Source organism: Tympanuchus pallidicinctus, unplaced genomic scaffold, assembly GCF_026119805.1.
Source record: "Tympanuchus pallidicinctus isolate F22 unplaced genomic scaffold, pur_lepc_1.0 scaffold3, whole genome shotgun sequence".
Taxonomy (NCBI): domain Eukaryota; kingdom Metazoa; phylum Chordata; class Aves; order Galliformes; family Phasianidae; genus Tympanuchus; species Tympanuchus pallidicinctus.
In genome coordinates, this window is record NW_026294747.1 from 63,651,235 (window position 1) to 63,665,440 (window position 14,206).

A 14,206-nucleotide genomic window follows, 5' to 3' on the forward strand; every position below is an offset into this window, starting at 1 on the left:
AAGAGGCTCAGGGAGACCTCAGTGCTGTTTGCAACTGAGAGGAGACTGTGCTGAGGGGGCTGGCCTCTGCTCCCAGGTAACAGTGATAAAATCAGATGTGATGGCATTAAGTTGTGCCAGTGTAGGTTCAGGTTGATATTATGTACAATTTCTTCTCAGAAATAGTGGTAATGCAGTGGCACAGGCTGCCCAGGGAGGCAGTGGAGGTGTCCCTGGTGTTCCAGAGCCATGGAGATGTGGCACTGAGGGGTGTGGGCATGGAGGGTTAGGCTGGGGTGACTTGGTGATCTCTGATCTTTTCCAACCTTAATGACTGCACGAATTTCTGCCCCCTTACCCCCTAAGGTCCCCAGGCTCCCACAAAGCACAGCCACAACACGAAGCCACACAGAGCCGAGGGATCTGAGCCGCACGGGTTCATTATTGGGGTACAGCCGCCAGCCCTGGATGCTCAGGGCGATCACTCCGGGCTCTGCAGGCCCCGTCATGCCCTGGCACAGCTCTCCCTATGTACAGTGGTTGCCTACTGATAACTGGCCCAATAAGAAGGAATTATACAGATGTATAGGCTACACGGTAAAGATGATATACAATATCACACTGGAGCCTTTTCCCGACGAAAGGAAAACGTTTCTCTACGCTACACGGTGAGACAGCGCGGAGAGCTCTCACACACTATGGCCGAAATAAAATATATATATATAAAAGAAATTTACATGGCATAATATTACATTCTCTTTTCCTAGTTTGTACATCAGAACACTGCGAGGGTTTTAAAAAATTAAAAGGCAAAGGCACCTGAGGAGCGAGTCACACTCACGTGCATGTATACATGCACATGTGTACATACACAGACACACACACACATACATACACACATGAGCCAGGGGACCAGGCCTTCCAAAGGGGGCAGATTTTGTAGAGTTGTGGCATCATGCAATCATAGAAGGATTGGAAGGGATATTAAAGCCCATCCAGTCCCCAGCCATGAGCCTCCCCAGCACATCAGGCGGCCCAGGGCCCCATCCAACCACGCCTTGAGCATCATCAGGGATGGGGCACCCACAGCTCTCCAGGTAGCTGTGCCAGGGCCTCACCGCCCTCATCATGCAGAATTCCCCCATAATATCTTATCTAAATCTCCCCTCTTTAGTTTAAAACCATTCCCCCTTGTCCTGTCAAGAACTTGAGACACTCATTGGCTTCCAGGGACCCTGTGTTTACCCCCTGAAGGTTTTCCAGCAGACTAGTGTTGGTCAAAGAGACCGGAACCCAACTGTGGTTTAAACTTTCTCCTGCAGGGCTGATGCCACTTGGAGTGGTGGGCACCCAGCAGCTCCTCTCTGTCTAATTTTAGGGGTCCCTCCTGCAGCTCCACACACACACGCGCACACACACACACACACACACACACACACACACACACACGCACACTGTCAACATGGCTGCTGCTAATTGTGCCCGACTCCATGCTTCGTGCCAAGTCGAGCACAAATCACTCCTTGATTGTAACCGCTTAAGGCACAGATCAGTATTGAACGCCGCACCGCTGGAGATGCTGCCGCTTCCAGACGGGTTCCCTCCCCCTTGTGACACCTGGGTCCCCCAACTCTGCAGTCTGAGGATCATCTCCTCTAGCCTGGCAGAAGCCTGGTGTGTTTCTCTGTGGGGAGCAGTGATGCACATCTGCTTTCTGCGCTGGTCCTGCGGTTGCTGGTAGGGGGACGGATGAATCCAATGCACTTTTCCCAAGAGATAAGTGACCTGGTGAGCGGGGATGCCCCGCAGCACTGCTGATGGCAGGAGGTTGCTCGCTCTGGGGCTGACACAAATGGGATGTCTGGGAAGTCCTGTTCTGCACTCCCGGTGGTGGCCACCATCCCCAGCCTCCGACCGTCCCGTGCGTGGCTTCAAAATTCAACAAGGCAGCAGCCACCAAGGTAGTGACGGGCAAGAAGTGACCTGTGGGGCCACCACCAGGATGGCCCAGTGCTGAGGTCTGAATGCAGAGTGCAAAAGGGCCGTGGATCTGGCGGCCATCCCCCCTCCCGTCAGTACTTTCCAGCCAGGGCTCAGAGCCCGCAGTTGACGAAGGGGTGCCTCAGCAGGTCCTCAGCCGTCGGCCTTCGCTTTTCCTCCACAAAGATCTGCTTGAGGAAGTTGCGGCAGGAGCTGGAGACGCCGTCGGGGAGCTGGGGGTTGGTCGGCTGGGTGGCGATCTTAAAAATAGCTGCCATGGCTTCGAACTCTGCCCACGGCGGCTTCTCTGTTAGCATCTCCACCACGGTGCAGGCCACGCTCCTGCAACAACAACGACAGGCAGGGGTGAGACAGCAGACAGGGGCCTGAGGCAGCACTATGCACAGGGCTCACTGCTCCCACAGTGAGAGAGGATTCTCACGTCTCATCCTACAGCTGATAGCTGACTTTGAGAGGCTGCATCCAGCTAACTTAAAATCAGGGCAACCAAAACACAACAGCTCTTCTGACAAACTTTGTAATCAGCCTGTTTTTCAGACTGAAACAACAGCTATGGGCTGGAGCCACATATGGCCCTAACGTATCAGGACTTCCTATCAGGCAAGCTGTGGTTTTGAGTGCTCTCCTTTGGAGACCTTCAGCTACGACTCACATCCGTCAGTCAATCCTAACATTCAACTCCCATTTTCATCCTTTGCATTGCTCTGTCTTCCAAACACTTAGCTATGCCTGTTGTTCCTGCTACAGTTTCCCAAAAGGATTGTTTAAATGGTAGTAGTGGGGTTTGTAGTGTACTCCTTACCACACATCAGCTTTCCTTCCATATCCTTCTCCACTGATAACCTCTGGGCTCATCCAGTATGGTGTTCCTGTGACAGATTTAATCCCAGTCCCAGACATGCAGATGGTCTGGATGCGTTTGCTGGCCCCAAAATCTCCAAGTTTCACATTTCCAGCAGAGTCTCTCAAAATATTGGCACCTAGGGATACAAAGCAACAACAAAAACACCAAGAGATGAAGCAGCAAGCTAGCTGAGCAGCAACAGTGAGGACAGCAGGAAGGGCACAGGCAAAAAGCACAAGAGAGAGCCCAAAGGGCCATGCTGGGGCTGCATTCAGTGGTACACAAAATTTCACTCTGCTAAGGCAGATGCGGTCCAGCAGGGCTGATTCCGACCGGCCCTCAGTCAGCAGATTCCCCAAAAGTGAGCAGTGAGATGATGAATTATCCTCCCCATGCCCTGACAACAGAAGAGAGCCTCAGATCCCTCTGATTGCCAGGGTCTCTCAATTCTTGGGTATGTTGCACTAGATTTTTAGAAGTGTAGAGATCTGATGGCTGCACGGACAGCGAACAGTAAGAGTATTTAATGTGAATCCCAGGCAGAAAGACAGAACAAGAATTTGGTTTTAGCTGCTCGTGCAAGATTCTCATGGTTCAAACTGTTGAAGGCAAGAGGCAAAGCTGGGGCAAAAATACCAGATCCCAGCACTGTATTTTGCACAAGAATGATGTTGGGCCGGGGGGGTGCTAGGGTGAAGCAAGCATCAAGAAGCCTCCTGGCATGATCTGCTCACCTTTAATGTCCCGGTGGACAATCATATTGCTGTGTAAGTAGAAGACTCCCTGCAGGATCTGCCTGGTGTACTTCCGAGTGACGTTCTCAGTCAGAGCACCGTATGCTTTGAGCTGGTCCTTTATGGAGCCCTGCACAAGGAAACAACACGCAGCAGCCATGAAGTCCAACAAAGCCAGGTGCATCAAGTCATAGGGACTTTTTGAAATTGTCTCATGGCTACATTTCTCAGCTTGAAAAAAACACTCAGCTATAGAAACAGTAAGATAAAAATTCACAACGTGCTGAACACAGCTAAGATTTGTCCCCAGTGTCCCACATTCCAATGGAAAAAGTGGTAGGGCCTCTGATGGCCAACAGTGCTACTCTCTCTGCCAACACAAAGCACAGATCTTTTCCTCCCTCTAGTGGCTAGACTCCACCAATAGCTCATGGAGAAGGACAACCTCATGGCCAAGTCTCCTGCGAAGCCTTTCTCTGGCTCCTTACAGCAAAGATTACCCACTGCTGTAAGGAGGGCAGCCTCATGGGAAACACGATCAGACAATGTGCACCCTGCCTCGAGTTTCTGATCTAGGCATGCAGGCTCTTACTGGTTTGATTTTATTGATGAAAAAGGGAAAGAAGCATGGGTGCAGACATCCATCCTCCCCAGGAGATCACCCCCTTGGTTTTAGCTGTATTTTCTGTTGACTTAAAATGGATATTTCTCACTGTGTCACAATTGGAGCAAATTTGGGGTTCAGTACCAGAGGTTACACCTAAATCCACCTCCAGCATTCAGGCTGAGCAGAAAGTGTAAAGGGAAACTCATCCTCACTTCTACCTGTCCTGCAGCACAGTTGATCCAAGGCTGCCAAAGTCTTCCTCTTGTGAGAACAGCAGGATGCTGTGCTCCAAGTCACTTAGACTGTCTCGGCTCTTCAACATTCACCCATCTCTGCTGTTGCTCTGCCCAGCTACTATTCTGGCTTTCTGTGGAGGCTGGCTGCAATCCTGTGCCTCTGATTTCCCTTTCATAGCACTGCTGAAGTGATGCTGTGAAATTACCCCTTCCTGCATTCTACAGAGCACAACACAAAATACAGTCAGCTACCTAACAGCAGTGACTGTAAGAATGCCAGGTTAACAGTGCACTAAAGTTTCACTTCCTAAAGATTTTACCAAGGTAGCTGTGTATCATCAGAAACCCAGCCAGAAACAGAGCTGCTGACCTGCAAGGTTTGGGAACTCAATCTATTTCCACTGCCATTGGAAAGCAAAGCCCTGAGCTGCTTTTGTGAAATAAGTCGTCACTGTGGCACTAAAGTCAATCTGTATTTGGTCAGAGCTCTGGTTTATCACAAAAAAAACAAACATTCAACTTCCAGCCTTGCTGGACACTGCCCCAGCATCCAGTGTTGGTTTCCTGACTGCTAACAAACACCAGCATGTTGCAGAATAAGCAGCAAGGGTACTGCTGAAGCTCTGGAGCTTTACTCTTCTGGGTCCAAGCCTCATTTTAAGGCCTGATAGTGAGACGCCAGCCCCTAGGGAGAGACAGAGGACGGCTCTTGGAAGGTGCTCAAACACATGGACATCCACGCGATCGCTCGTGTTCAAGATGTGCTAGGAGGGCTTCTAGCACATTTAGAAACTACCAAAATCCTTTGTGACCAGATGACTTCATAGTTCCTTCTGACCTTACAAACAAGGCCTGTATAAACAAGGGTTTATTCTCCCACAGTCTGGAGAATGAATCCAGCTGGACAGGCAGGACTGCGGAGAGCAGATCCTCCAGCAGTGTAAACAGTAACACTGGTTTATACCAGCCAATGGCTTTGTCTGCATGGCTGATGTAACTTGCATGCTTGCAAACAGAGATGTTCAACTCATCTGCATGCACTCTAGAGCCCATGCTCAGATTCCCTCAAAGATTCCTGATCTTCCATTTCCCTATGGCTGTTTAATCCAATGTCAGCAAAAACACAAATGTAATCCACTCCTGCTCAGCTGGATAATGCTACCAACACAAGGTTCTGTTCTGAACAGGAGAAGACTTGCAAGCAAATAACACTGTTTATAACACACACGTGCTGAAAGCCATAAATAATTGGTGACAGCTGTGGGTGGACAGTGTACTAATAACTTGTCCTGCAGGGATTTGTAATAAATGCTTAAGGATGGGCTCAGGCCAGTGTTTGGAACCAGATCTGGAGCACATCCCACATTCACCAAGATCAGATTCCAGACTGTGAACACACCCAGCTCCAGGACTCAAACCTAAGATCTGCCTTCGGGGCTTTAGATTTGACCCATCACAAGTTGAGGGTCTTGACCACGATGTCTGACTCGATCTACACTTTGTCAAGTCCTAGGGATGCTGAGATGCACTGTTTTGGTTTGCTGTTTGCTTTATCAGCTATAGTAGCGCATCTCAGCCGTCAAATTTAACTCCAGATCCAAATGTCACCCAACTCAAGGCAGTCCAGATCTGTTCTCCGTAGCTCAGGACAATCTTTAGCACTGCACTCACCCCTGGCATGTATTCAACAAAGATCGACAGCTTCCTCTCCTCTGGATCCCGCAGACACCCGTAGTACTGCACTATCCTGTCATGACGGAGCGTCTTCAGCAGCTGAATCTCACACTCCAAGGCATTCACCTCCTGCAACAAAACAGACAGGCTCCATGGGGAAGGGGAACGGGTACACACACCTGTCTGCAACAGGAGCATTACCCAAACGTTGCTCAGAACTCAACACTTTTCATGGCACATACGAAGCTTCCTAATCAGGCAACAGCCATTTAAGGCTCAGAAATGAGTGTTGCTCTGAGGAACCGGCAGAGAGATGGATGGGAGACACAAGCACATGGCTCTGAGAGAGGTGAATTCATTTAACTGCTCTCAAGGAGTTTTTTGTGGGAAGGTGTGAACAAAGCCAGCAACAAAGCTAACACAGCACCCCAGGTGGGAAGAAGGTGAGTGGAGCAAAAAGGCTGAAACAAAGCAGGCAGATCTCTGATAGATGGCATCTGGGATAGCAAGCCAACATGACCAAGAACAGGGAGGCAGACAAAGTGACTGGCGCCACATGCTATCAGGGATCACTCCAAAGACAGCAAACCCGACACAGTGTGCACACACTGCCTTCTGTCAGTATCACAGACTCCTCTGCTACCTCCATCCTCCAGCCACAATCCTGCAACGTGCTACAGAACACAGTGCTGCCCTCATACTCACCTTACTTGTCTCCTGACTGTCAGGATCAAATGGCACTTGCTTCACTGACAGCTCACGACCAGTGTCAGCATCATAGCAGAGATAAACTTCCCCAAAAGCTCCTCTTCCAAGCAGTTTCCCCAGCCTCCAGTTCACAGGTGCCTGCAGGGCTAGAGCAGAGAGGAGAAGAATGAGAAAAGAGCACAGCAGGGAGACTTCAGCATCAGGGTCCATTTATCAGGTCTGCAATGTTCTCAACAGGGCAGCTGTACCATCAACTTGTCCTGGAGGACAGCAAGCCATCCATTCCCAGGGGCACTGAGACCAATCAGTTTTAATCACATTGATCCTGCAACACCAGCAGTGCCTGCAACATTTTTGGGTGCTGCGAGCAAAGGAAGACAAGGAAGGGGTGGCCTCCAGAGCCATTTGTTCCCATATCCCAAATCTCCCGGATGATTCTGCTGTACGAACACAGTCAGAGTGAAATGCACAAGCAATTTTCTGCAACTTGGCCAGCTATGAAAACCAGCTGATCCTGCAGGCACTCTACTCCTGTCAAAGGTAAGGTACAGTGATGAAGACTTCATCTTCCCCACTGAAAAGCAAGGCAGTGCAACGCGCCTCTTGCTGAGGATGGCGTAAGAGTGCATTCATAGAATCATAGAATCATGGAATGGCCTGGGTTGAAAAAGACACAATGCTCATCCACTTTCAACCCCCTACTATGTGCAGGGCTGCCAGCCAGCACACCAGGCTGCCAGAGCCACATCCAGCCTGGTTAACCTCACACAGCGTTAGCTCAGCTGATGCCCAGTAACTCAGTAGGTCACAATTTGTGTTGAGACTGAAATGTATTGAGACAGTAAAAGCTTTGGTTCACTTACAGTTCCGAGCTTTGGTAGGGGAGGTGCTAAAGACCTGCAGACCCTTTTCACAATTGTTCCACCATTTAGGCCTGTACTCATCGTACTGCAAAGTGCTGAGCTTGCTGTCCCCAGTAAAGCTCTTGGTCCGGCTGGAAGGGACAAGCTGGAAAAGGTTTTCCTGTGGGAAGTAACTCCTGGGGAAAGTCCTCCGGCCTGCAGGAGAAAAGGGGGAGAGTTATGGCAAAAATCTTCACACCAGCATGGATCTGTCTACTGCCATCTCCTCACATTGCTGCTCATACGATGCACCTCTTGAAACTAAACAAGACCAGTTTAATGAAACTGAAGCGAAGCCCTGTGAACACTAATTCAATTTAAGAGCTGGTAGCAGCAGCCAGGATTGCATATAACACAGAATGTTTCCAGAGAGGTTTGCAACAGTTTAAATACGTAAGGTTTTGTTAGTTCTTCATCACAATTAAACTCTGATTAGGCAGAGATTTACGCTTCACATTATCCCAGACATCCCCTAAGACCACAAGACAAATGGCCACACAAGTGGATCTTGCGGTAACTGCTTGCACAAGGATAGCTTTAATGGTTTTTAATGGATTTTGGTGGGTTTTGGTGTTTTGTTTTTTTTTTTTCCATGGGAATTTGATCTGTATTCAGTTTTGTTTCCCACCACTTGCAGTCTCACACAATGAAAGGAGGGGCAGCAGAGAGGTGATGGAGTGGATCCCAAAGCTCAGAGCTCATCAGCTTCAAACGGCCACGAGCAGACACTGCTACCCTGCATTTGCCAGGAGAAACCCTATCGAAAGTAACAAAGCAGCATCCTCAAAAGCGATCAATTTAGGGGAACAGAAAGGTTGGTATTGCCAGCAACAAGAAAAGCTGTTCACCCATGTGGCATAAGCACAAGAGATGCTGAGCACTGACACTGTAGACACTCAGTGCTTCGTAAGAACATACCACAAGCTCTTCACCTTTTAGAATACACAAACAAATCCTAAATTACTCTGTTCTCCTTCTCCCTCCTAAATCTCTCCACCCCCAGGCACTGGTACAAGCATCCTGCACTTCCCATCCCTACTGAGATCCTGGACTGAGCACCTCTCTCTCCAGCCCTCCATCATTTTCTTACCATCGCTGTAGTCCTTGCGACTTTGGGAGAGGTGGTACTGCCTCGGGAAGGTCCCCCCCTTCCCAAACCTCTCACAGATTGGGATGTCAAAATCTGGCAGGAGGAAAGAACAGATGTTTCTTAGATCAGCTCACACCAAATGCCCAGAGTGTTTCTTAAAGGAAAGTGTTTGGACCTTCATGCTGAATTGTGGGGATACACAAGGTAACAAAACGTTTATTTGCAGAGCCAGGAGTTCCCCATGGCTCGCTGAGATCTGACCACAGTCACATAGTGTGAGTGGAAAATAAGGGCCAGACACCCCACTCCTGGTCCCCATAAAGGAACCGAGGTTAACCACTGACTTTATGGACTCTGGCCCACACTGTTCAAATACAAGGCAGGGGATTAACACAGAACATGTCTGGTTTCCAAGACCGAGTGTTAAACGTCTTATTTTGCACATGGAAAACATAAAAATGAGCATGGAAACAGAACTTCCAGACAGGGTCAGACCCAACACCAAAATCTCTGCTCTGTATCAGCTGCTTATAGAGAAATGCAGGTATCTAGCATTCAGGCAGGTATCTCTGCCTGGTATTTCTTCCCAGATGTGACTCAAAGATGGAGATCAATTTGTACCCTCCAAGCTTTCATCCTTACTGGGGCTTTAGTACATATAGAAAGTAAAACAGCATTGCAGTACAGATTAGACACGAGACCATAAGAGGTGGATAGACACACAAGATAAGAATGTATTTTTAAATTTTAATTAAATAAAAGCATCACGGGAAGCCACTGCTGGTAGCACTGAATAACTTGAGATGAAAATATCTGTCATTTCCCCCATCTTTCACCTCCTGTTTTTCCTCCATCCGACTGGAATGACACAACCCTGCTGATGGTTTGTTTGTCTTAGCCTGGGGCCAGCAGCCGCTCCTGGGAGAGCAGGCCTGGCCTCAGCCTCCTGCAGCATTATTTCCCCATGACAGCAGCACATAATGGCTGAAATATGGTCAGCAAGAAGAGCAGCAAGGACGGGTCAAGAGGTTCTCAGCGAGCCACGTGTGAGCAACAACGCCGAGTGACATCTCAAAGCACAGTGCCTCCCACACCACTGGGGTGTATTAAACTTCGGCGATGCAGACAGACTGCTTCATCTCTACAGCTCAGCCTCAAAATGCTGCCCCTGGCCAGCAGTGTGTGACCGTGCTGAGGCTGGCTGCCATCTGTTCGTTCAAAATGCTGAAAGCCATGACAGTGTCACAGTTTCCATGACTTAACCAGGTGGATGTTTGCTGGGGATTAAGCAGTAATCCATGATCCTTGCAAGTTACCCAATGTAGTGTTACAGATTCTGCCTCTTATGAATCCAAGTGGAAGAGGTATGACTCCCAAGAGGGTCTGGGCTCTGGTTTGCTGTGTATTAAGTATCCTGATTTCAGAAACAAAACGTGATGCCACATGGCTATTTCCAGCTCCTCAGCACCTCACAGCTGTCTCCAAAACCAAGAGCAAGACCCACCCAGCACGTTCCTCCAACAGAGAGCTCATCTTTGGTCTTGCAACAGCTTTATTTCCTTACATCTACTGATTTCAGGGGCTTGAGTACACAGTTCAAACAGCTGTTGCTGTAAATTGATTACGAACGAGACCTGAAGGTCCTTCAGTGCTACCACTACTGCAGAGCCAACAAGAGTTAACGATGGCAAGGAGAACCCTGTCTGTGTCTGATGCTCTGGGTCTTCAGCTTTGACAAAACGTTCATGTTTAATCACTGCTGGGTCATTTCTGAAGTGTAACCTAAGCAGCAGAAATGATTTGCTTGATTGTTTTTAGTTACTTTTTGTGCAGTAGCATCTCTCTTTCTTAACTACTGGCTTCCAACAAACCCAAACCTCCAACCATACTCACCCATGCAATCAAGACCGTCTTTGGGATGACTCTTCCTTCCAGGAACAGGGGTTTGTGTAAAGGGAGGGCTGCATGGGGAAAAAAATACATATGTTCTATTGTATCAGAAAGGCTGTGAAATTAGTTAAGGAGTGATTACATGCAGAAAGCCCAGACTACACAGTAAGGTGCACTGATGACTGGTCAGCCCTGCCCACCAAACTGAGTTCTCATCCTCAGTCTTCACAAGACTGAAGGCTTTTTCTAACACCTACACACCAGATGGCACAGAAGGAAAGCTGCACGTTCCTCTTGCCTCGATGTGAAGTACTCATTTGTGTGAACACTGCTTATTTGCTGTGGATGAGTGGTTATCCACAGTGTTTGATTCATGCATGTCTCCTCTTTTCTGTACCATCATCTCCCAAATTCCTCATGCAAGCAAGTCTGCACCACCACTGTGCACACACATTCTCTGAGCACACCAGGAGGGAGGGAGCAGGCTCACTGATCCCAGATAAGTTCTTCAAATACGTTAAGCAAATGATATTGGGAAAACACTGCATAAGGATGGAATGGAGAAGGCACTGGGCAACCTGATCTACTGCTTGATTTAGTGGTTGGCAACCCTGCCCATGGTTGGAATGATTATCTTTGAGGTCCCTTCCAACCCAAGCCATTCTATGACTCTATGATATGATCATCCTGACTTCATTCCAGATTCTGTGGGGTCAGGGAATTGACCTGGACAGGCAGCTTTTCCACTCTGCCTTCTTTCCTCTTAGTAAATGGACATAGTAATAGAAACTGAAATCTATCTGTGCCAAATCTGATCGCAGCAGCTTTGCTGCAAGAAGGAGGCATTAACTGTGTTCCCTCTTAGTGTCAGACTGGTCTCTGTGCCTGGTGACTAGCTCTGCCCTCTGGAGGCTAATGCCATCTCACACAATTAGCAGCAAGGACTCAGCTATGCTTTTTCCAGAATCACAGAATCACAGCACATCCTGAGCTGGAAGGAACCCAAAGGGATCATCAAGCTTACCTCCTGATTCCAAACAAGGCAACGTGTGCTAAATATTCACGCTTACTCCTTTTCCTACCTTTGAAGAATACAGCCCTCTTCATGCCCTTTCCAGCTCTCTAGACCCAATGACTGAACACAGCTATGCACACATGACCCTCTTGCCAACATGCCTAATGCTCTCCTCTCAGTTCACAAAAAAAGCATTACAACCAAGCTGTGCTTCTGTTGCTCTGCAACAAAGTCTATGCAAAAAGCAAAGCTGGGGCATAGAGGCTGAGAACACAAAGAAATCAGATTTGATGCATCTGTAACAATGAGCAAATACATCAGAGGAAAATATTAAAAGCCACAAAAAGGAAATGGACCTTAATGCTGAGACACATCCAAAGTGCACAGAGTCATAAACCCAAAGCACGCCACACAATCAAATCAACACAACGCAGACCTGCTGGAACACAGCCTTGGTGCTGCATGGCAAAAGCAATGGAAAAAAAAAAAAAAGGAGGAAAATAAAATAAAAAAAAAAGAAAACCTTTGATGTGGATTAAAAAAAATGAATGTATTGCTTCCCGAAAGGACACTGTGTCTTATACACAGCCTGCCATGCACAGCAGCAAATGTAGAGTCGCTGTGCACGTGTGAGCTTGGACCAGCCGCGCTAAGTATTGAACTGCCGCCTGCCTCAGTACAATGTGTCCCAGTTGCTTCCTGCAGAGAAGCTAAACTTAGCCACTGCTCGTCTGGAGACCTCAGCGCCTTGACTGACATATCTGTGGCTGCTGGCAGCACCCAGGGGCTGCCAAATGTATGAGCAGTCAATGGAGAGCAGACAGCATGCCCAGAGATGGGCAGAGAGAGGATAAGGCAGTACTGACCCAGTGACTGCAGAAAGACAGAGGGGTGAAAGAGGGGTCTGGCTGAGGCACAAAGAGGCAGGCTGCCTGCAAATCCCCAGCTACTCTGTCCAGCTAAGATTACTGCAGTTTAAATCATAATGAAGCACCTGTGAGCATGGTGGTATGCAACTCACCTGTCCACAGACCTGTCCAGAGACTGGCAGCTCCCAGACATCGACCCATCGGGGCTGATGAAAGCTTCAAGCATCTGATGAGAAAGGAAAGGGAAAACCAGTAAAATAACAGATGAGAATTCAACTCTTCAAGTTCCACTACTAATAAACATCTGCTGTTTCTCCACTGAAGCCAGCTGATTTTCACCATCTGATCCTGGTCCCACAAGACAAGACATGCAGACTAACAAGCTTTCTTTGCACAAGAAGTTCATCTATGATGTTTCCCTTGGATTATTATTATCATCAATTGCATTTGACAGAATGATAGAATCGCTTGAGTTGGAAGGGACCCTGAAAGGCCCCAAAGACCCTCCAAGTCCCCTGCAATGAACAGGGACACCTGTAGCTCCATCAGGTGCTCAGAGCCCCATCCAGCCTGACCTTGAGTGTCTCCAGGGATGGGGCACCACCATGTCTCTGGGCAACTTGTGCCAGTGCCTCACCGCCCTTATAATAAAAACCTTTTCCTTTTATCAGGCTAAATCTCCCCTCCTCTAGTTTCAAACCATTTCTCCTTGTTCTACTTGCTAGCAGGGAAGCTGAGGTAGAGCTAATAGGCACCCTGATGTTCTAAGCATGTTGAGAAATCAATGAGAGCCAAAGTGCTCAAAGTATTCATAAGGAAAAAAATGAAATCAGGACACAAACAGTGTGCCCAAGGCCAAGTGGATGTTTTGCACACAGCCAAGACCGTGGCCATGGACTCCTGCCTCCCCCTGGCACACGACACCAGCCTCCACCTCCAGTGATAAGCAAAGCATCATCAGGGCTGTTGGCTGGAGGAACCGGCTTGGCTCTCACTAGCTCAGTGAGTCAAAAGCTACATTTGTGTTGCTTCCTGGATGAGACATTGTACTGGACGGGATTATTTATAGCTGGCTAATAACAATAGAGGCTTTGTGTTGAGTGGTAAACCTAAGGGCTACGAGCACTTCCACGCAGAGCCAGCCTAGGGTCCAGCTTGCTGCCGGGAAAGCAGAGCAGAGGATGGCTGAGCACCACGTGGAGTTATCCCTTCCTGGCTCCCGAATCCAGCCACTCCTCCTTCCCCATGTACAGGACAGCCTCTCCATTTCCATGTGCTGTTTCTGTGCTACACCTCCTTGAGTGGTTGTCATAACAGCTCTTATTGTTTTGGCAGTCCCAATTGGAAAGTGTGATTTTCCTCTGCTTCCCAAGATCTTACTCCAAAGCCTCATACTTCGAAGCGCAGCAGCCAAAGAGGAGCAAGGTCCCTGCTTAGCCCCCATCCCATCTCTGCCAACCACACCAGCTCTCTCCCAGCAGAGATGCTGAGTGATGACGCAGACTCAGCATTCTTTAAAAGCCTGGCAACAGAACTAGAAATCTGAGCACAGGCTGCCTTTGGAGGTAGTGGAGTCACTGTCCCTGCAGGTGTTCCAGAACTGTGGAGATGTGGCACTGAGGGACGTGGTCAGTGGGCATGGTGTGGTGTGTCAACG

General features: G+C 48.6%; 1 protein-coding gene across 4 annotated transcripts in view; it reads right to left on the reverse strand.

Moving 5' to 3' along the window:
• The window catches only part of LOC128087323 (mitogen-activated protein kinase kinase kinase 3-like), a 129,309-nt gene that overhangs the window by 60,494 nt on the left and 54,609 nt on the right, over positions 1–14,206 (reverse strand). For 3 of the 4 annotated variants that reach the window (XM_052696752.1, XM_052696750.1, XM_052696751.1), the window contains exons 9-17: positions 12,702–12,775; positions 10,669–10,736; positions 8,776–8,868; positions 7,647–7,841; positions 6,781–6,929; positions 6,073–6,204; positions 3,559–3,688; positions 2,783–2,960; positions 405–2,301 (exon numbers count right to left, since the gene is read on the reverse strand). In XM_052696752.1, coding sequence (XP_052552712.1) covers positions 2,073–2,301; positions 2,783–2,960; positions 3,559–3,688; positions 6,073–6,204; positions 6,781–6,929; positions 7,647–7,841; positions 8,776–8,868; positions 10,669–10,736; positions 12,702–12,775 — 1,248 coding nt within the window. In that variant the 3' untranslated portion in view covers positions 405–2,072. Of the gene's footprint in view, positions 1–404; positions 2,302–2,782; positions 2,961–3,558; positions 3,689–6,072; positions 6,205–6,780; positions 6,930–7,646; positions 7,842–8,775; positions 8,869–10,668; positions 10,737–12,701; positions 12,776–14,206 lie in introns of those variants that run through there. The other variant, XR_008209786.1, reaches the window with a different exon arrangement.